We start from the raw sequence: 6000 nt of genomic DNA on the forward strand, positions 1-6000 counted from the left end.
AATGGAAAATGTGGGAGAGTAAAACCTGAAAATGGCGGTAATGTAACATCATGCATGAAAACTGCTGTAAAACCTCAAAGAGGAAGAAGCTTAAGAGATGTTCACGTTTTGTTCTACAACATAAAATATGTTGAGCTTCATGAATTTTGAAGCTTTCACATGACACTCATCTACTCTCTATCAGTCTGCTTCAAAAACCTTGTTTTTCATGCTCTTGAAAACTATTCTAACTCAAACTTTCCAACTTGTAGACTCACCAATTTATAGTGTGTATATGTGTCATGTGATAGGAAGTTTGGTGGCGGTGACATTGAAAATAAAAAAATACATCATCCTCGCAGCACTTTATATGAAGCTACGGTTATCTTAGCATAGCATAAAGCCTGGAAACGGGAAAACATATAGCCTGGCAAAATCTACATACCAGCACTTGTTATACCTCTTTTGTTTAATCCATACAAAAGCGAAAGTGTAAAAATGACACACTGTGTTTTACAGGGGGTTATTCACCGGAGGATTTCTTGGCTGCTGGTTGCCTGTCAAACTCAAAGTTATGACAAGACTCCGGGAAGTTACTGCACCATTCCAAGAAATAGGCCGGCACAAAATTCCCCTGTTTTATATGCATAATATTTTCCTTACAGATTTGAGAGTGGTATCTATTTTCTCATCTAACCATGTGCAAGAAAGCATATTTCCTATAATCTTGACCTACTCCTTTAGTCACAGCTCTGCAAACTAACTGCAGACATCAAAAGCCAGAGGCAGTATGTGTTTCAGCTTTGCACACACCATGCTCATACAGAGGGAGGAACAAGGGTTCAGTGGATTGCCACAGATCAGTTTTACCCCAGGGCCTCCGCAGGTTAATCCAGCAAACTATACACAAATTATAAACAAATTAACAAATCTTTAAAACCTGAATCTTTGATCCAGTTCATACTGAAACTTCATGATCTCAATTCAGCTGCATTTGAACTTGCATTAAGGGATGCTTTCATTTATTTGAATGCATAAAAAAGAGTCAGTATACTGACTCACTAATGTCAGTTACACAGCAACAATAGCTAAAGTTCAGGAATATTAGCTACTCATGAGCTACTGGTCATACCAGACCAAATAGAGCTGGAGCAGCAAAGCCTGCTGAATTGAGCAAGGGTGAAAATGTGTTATGTATTCTTTCAAAAGTCATATAAATGAACATTTATATTTCGTTGCCTTGGTCAAAATATAGCTACAATAATTCATTTATTAGTGTATGTCAAGTTTACATCATCACGTTATTGAAAATATGAAGTGCACTGCAGGGTTTCTGGTCTCAGACAAAGATATTCCCGCACTTACTGTAAGTACTTGAATTACAGGAAAACTGCTGTGTGAGGTGTGGCGTCACTCTCTCTGTTCACACTAATCAGACGGTGACACCTGTTCCCATGCTGACGCTTCTGCTTGTAAAATGAAACAACATATCTGGGAGACATTTCATCACTGGCTGGCTGATGTGGAAGCCACACACACACGAAAAAAGCAAGGAATTTGTATCACACACACACACACACACACACATGCACACACACACACACACACAGGCACAAGATCTATTACGCAATCACATTTTTCCGGTTTGACTGTGCGAGTGCAGATTGGTGTCGCTGAGGTGGAGCTTGTCATGAGTTTCAAGGGAAGAGAAAGAGAACTCCCTCGTACAGAAGTGCTCTGCTTCTGACTGAACAACGCTGTCTGCCATGGACATGATATACTGGTGAGTTCACTTACTGTTTTTTGTCTGTGTGTGTTTGTGTGCACCTGTGATCTTTGTAGGATGACAATCACTAATAACTGTATGTAATATAAAGCAGGATGTGGTCAAATTGGGATTTATATGTGAGCTCAGAATGAAGAAACTTTATGAAATGTTATAAATGAACACAAGTGTGGCTTTATTTTTTTGAAGGGAGGAGAATATGAATGCCGTTTTGATCGTGTGCTGGCTTGAATTTGTTTGCCCTTAGATTCGCCCTTTGTCTTATTACCAATGGCATCTCATTAAACAGTTTAACATTATAGTGAAGCTAGAAGATGTAAAGCACATTCACATTAAAGAGATTTTAAAATGCTTTTCTGTGTAAGGTGTAAGAGAAGCACAGTGTGTGTTATGCAAGAGTTCTGAATGAGCCAGGTAGGCTTTATTATCCTGCTGATAATGCTGTTGATTATTTTTCTATCACATTTGTAAGCGTACCATTCAGTAGGACATCATAAAGTGCTTATGATAGAGGTCAAAGTGCAGCAGGCTGTGACACAACAGCTGACTGCAGTCATGTTGCATTTCAGGACTTCAACAGTCTAAAGCAATCATATGTTTGCATTGTGATAAATCTGCACATGACTGTGACGACAGTTCTATGTGTGTTAAGAGCTCTGTCTGTTTCATCATTCTCATGGTTTTTATCACACTTTAATGCTTTCACAGACTGACCAAAATGGCACCTGAACTGCTGGAGTGCTGCATGAAACTGTCCACATCAGCTTTTCTTCAGAACCTTGGAAAAAATACATTTCTACCCTCATCGCCGAGTGAAACCTTTGGTTGAACAAAATGCTTCAGTCAGACATTCAATACACTAAAGTGCGATGGTTGTTAACTATTGCTGGACTGTTTCTGTACGTGGTGGACATTTGGACAGACATTGGACTGGCCCTGAAATACTTTCAAGAGAAACACTTCGTGTGGACTGGACTGACTCTGGTGTTTGTTCTGGCCGGGCTGCTGGTGACGCAGATCTTCAGCTATGCCTGGTACAAGGATGACATGAATGATGTTTGGATAAATCCTGAGGGAAGACCAACCATATCAGGCATGTCCAAAGGTGGACTCGCTGTCCTGCACCTATTTGGTTTCGGCATCTTCACAAGGTATTGGATGATGACGAATGGTGTTGACTGCTATAAAAGCGCTCCAGCTCAAGAAGGCACTAATTAAGTCTGGAAAATAACAGGGACTGCTCATGTACCCTGCACGCTGTGGCTCAGAATGTGCAGTATGTTAACAGCAGTGCTGTGGTATGATGGAATGTGCAAAGTGGAATAACCACATTTAAACTGCAGGAAAAAAAAAAACGTGCAAATGCCTCATCGTCTGTGCAGCATCAAAAGATGAATGAGTAACAAATGTAATGCATGGCGGCAACAACCTGTCTGACTTTGTTATGCGTTTGACCTGTTGCTGTAGGTATTATCACCTGCTGAAACGAGGCTCCAAAGTGATTTGGACGACAACAGATTCCTACACGGTGGAAGAGAGGAGAGAAGCGCACCACAACCTGTTTTGCCTGGCGACTGATCTGAGCATGCTCAAACTGTTTGAGTCTTTCCTGGAGAGTGTTCCCCAACTGCTTCTACAGCTGTACATAGTGCTGGGCCATGAAGAGTGCTCAGTGATGCAGTGTAAGTAGAGGCAGAAAGTCACATTTTCTGCTTATTAACAGTGTTGTTATCTATACTGCCTGTCTGTTTCTTTCAGATTTATCTATGGCGTTCTCCTTCTTTAACATTGCCTGGGCTCTGGTGGACTATCGCCGCTGCCTGCGCAGATCTCTCCCCCAGACCAGGGAGATGCCCTCTGGCCTCCCCACAGCAATCTACCTCCTTTATAAACTGTGTACCATCACCAGCCAGATCCTCAGCTACACCCTCCTCCTCATACTGAGCACCTACACCACAGTAGCCCTCACCATCCTGTGGCTAATGGCAACAACCTGGACACACTTGCTTCAGACCAACTTCTGCTCATCCCTAGGCCTCGAGTTTCTGTACCGAGCGGTCATCGGAGTCATCCTCACGTTCACCTTTTTCAATGTCAAAGGACAGGACACCAGAGTAGCCATGATCATCTACTACTCCTTCTATTCTTTAATAAACGTCACGGCTCCTTTGCTGCTGGCTTTCTTGAAGCCGGAGTTGCAGATAACCACGTTTTTGCTGACAGTCAGCGGTTTAATCTTTGGATTTTCCGTGCTGGGGCTGGTGTGTCTCCTGCTCTACTACCTCCTCCTGCATCCCAGGGGGATGTGGCGAGAGGCAGATGAAGTGGACGGCCTGAGAAAAGAAACAGAGACCACAAAGAGAATAAGGAACTTTTTACAGCCTTAATAAGGTTTTTATTTTTAATCTGTTATCAAGGCTGGTAATGGCAGAGGAAGGGAAACGCAGCATGTGCAGAGACGTCATCTTGATATTGTTTGCAATGAAGTGCAATATAGGTTACATTTTATTTATTCTGGTTTTCATAAACTCGTCGACGTATGTTGTATTTATTCTTATTTTATCTATCTCTTTAGATTGCTTGAAGATATTATATATCACTGCGACTGAGGCAATCCACTAAAAATGCATTGTAGCCAAATGAAAAATTCTATTATGCTCAAATCATTTGGTTTCTCTAATTTTGACACTCAGTAATAAGCATAATTGTTATATCGTATACTTCTAAGCTATTTTCTTGACTTGTCAGCCTGTAGCACATGTGCCGGCCACTAGGTGGTGTTATTGTCTAGGTTGACTTTTAAAGGTGAGGTCGTTTGCTGCTGGATTCACATTGACAAACTTATACAGAAATATTTTTAGTCAGAAAACATGCAGCAATATTTCAGGCCCAACAAACCTTTTCTAATTACATTAATGCCTTCTTTAATATTTTCAGTAACATATAGCCTAAAAATAAAAGTGCTTGTTAATCTTTAAATTCTAAACTGTTACTGTGTGATTTATGAGATTCCTTAATTAAATTATTCAGTCCTTTGTTTGAACTATGCTGAATGTTGCTTATGCAAGCACATTAAATTCTTGTTCTTTTTCTACCTCTTTTCACCCATTAATTACCCCCACAGAACGTCTCTTTACCTTAAAGATGGTGAAAAATGATGACAAAATGCTTAATTGATGCCCACAGTTCAGTTCAATAAGACCTGGAAAGCATTCAAACCCTTTCTCAGCGACATCCTGCTGACCGTGTATTAAACTATAAATGTCAGCTGCGACGCTGATCTTTCTCATCCCGATCATCTAGAAACTCAAAGGTGGCAGCTAACCTTTTCCTCTCAGAAATGATGAACACAGGGGTCACAGATGAGCTAACTAGAAACAACAAACCTGTGCTAATTTTGTTTTGACTACCAGCAAAATATTGTGTGAGTCAAGCTGCAGAGCTGAGGACGTTGTTTCTTCCCGGCCAGGGCAGGAGGGAGGTGGGGGTGCTCGACTGGCCCAGTGTGAGCTCACCTGGGAGGAACGCTGACAAACCGCCGAGTCCAGAGTGCACAACGCTTGTTGGCGCTCAAATACACTCAGCAACCCCCCCTCCTTACTTTAATTCAGCCAAACTCTGAGACTTTTTGACTTGTTTACTCCAAGGGGCCACTTTAACTTTCATCTGTCAGTTGTGCTCTGTCAGAGGCACTCCATAAAATGACAAATTTAAGTGAGGAACTTGTGTTGGGGAGGAAATGAATCAGTGCCAGGTAGTTACCACACAGAATTCAGTTTTACGGTGGAGCTGCAGCGGACAGACTCTAACTCTTTGACTCCTCTTTCTATGCATTTAGACTGAGCAAAGGCATTTGTTCTACATAAATAGCTATAGAGTATATATATATATCTCCAGGAGTATTAGATATACAGTGTTAATATACAGTAATCAGATGGACAGAATCCCAAAATGATGCTGATAGCTTACCTTTGCAACCAAAAGGAGGATACTGCACCTGTAGGCATCATTAGGGAGATAATAAAATGACTTCATCCTTTGCATTTCAGATGATGGATGCTCCCCTCGCTCTCCCTTCCACTGAATATATCCTTGGGTTCAGTGGACTAATGCGATGTAAACCTGCCAAAGGGACTTTTATTGGGAGAAGATGCATGTGTCCCGGGCTGAAGTCCTACGCGGTCTCTCCCTCTCTGTCTTCCTTTGCTTTTGTTGAGCTACACACATGCTTTTGG

General features: G+C 41.5%; 1 protein-coding gene across 1 annotated transcript; it reads left to right on the forward strand.

Moving 5' to 3' along the window:
• Positions 1–1705: 1705 nt before the first annotated feature.
• On the forward strand, positions 1706–4425 carry xkr9 (XK, Kell blood group complex subunit-related family, member 9). Its single transcript, XM_076761743.1, has 4 exons — positions 1706–1762; positions 2474–2916; positions 3233–3447; positions 3524–4425. Exons 2-4 carry the CDS (start codon positions 2600–2602, stop codon positions 4150–4152), a joined length of 1161 nt encoding a protein of 386 aa, XP_076617858.1. The 5' UTR covers positions 1706–1762; positions 2474–2599; the 3' UTR covers positions 4153–4425.
• Positions 4426–6000: the final 1575 nt, after the last annotated feature.

Source organism: Chaetodon auriga, chromosome 21 (genome assembly GCF_051107435.1).
Source record: "Chaetodon auriga isolate fChaAug3 chromosome 21, fChaAug3.hap1, whole genome shotgun sequence".
NCBI lineage: Eukaryota > Metazoa > Chordata > Actinopteri > Chaetodontiformes > Chaetodontidae > Chaetodon > Chaetodon auriga.

Coding starts and splice junctions, on each gene's coding strand:
- xkr9 (XM_076761743.1), top strand. CDS start 2,600: ATGCTTCAGTCAGACATTCAATACACTAAAGTGCGATGGTTGTTAACT. Junction 2,917..3,232: donor GGTTTCGGCATCTTCACAAG/GTATTGGATGAT, acceptor CTGTTGCTGTAG/GTATTATCACCTGCTGAAAC. Junction 3,448..3,523: donor AGAGTGCTCAGTGATGCAGT/GTAAGTAGAGGC, acceptor TGTTTCTTTCAG/ATTTATCTATGGCGTTCTCC.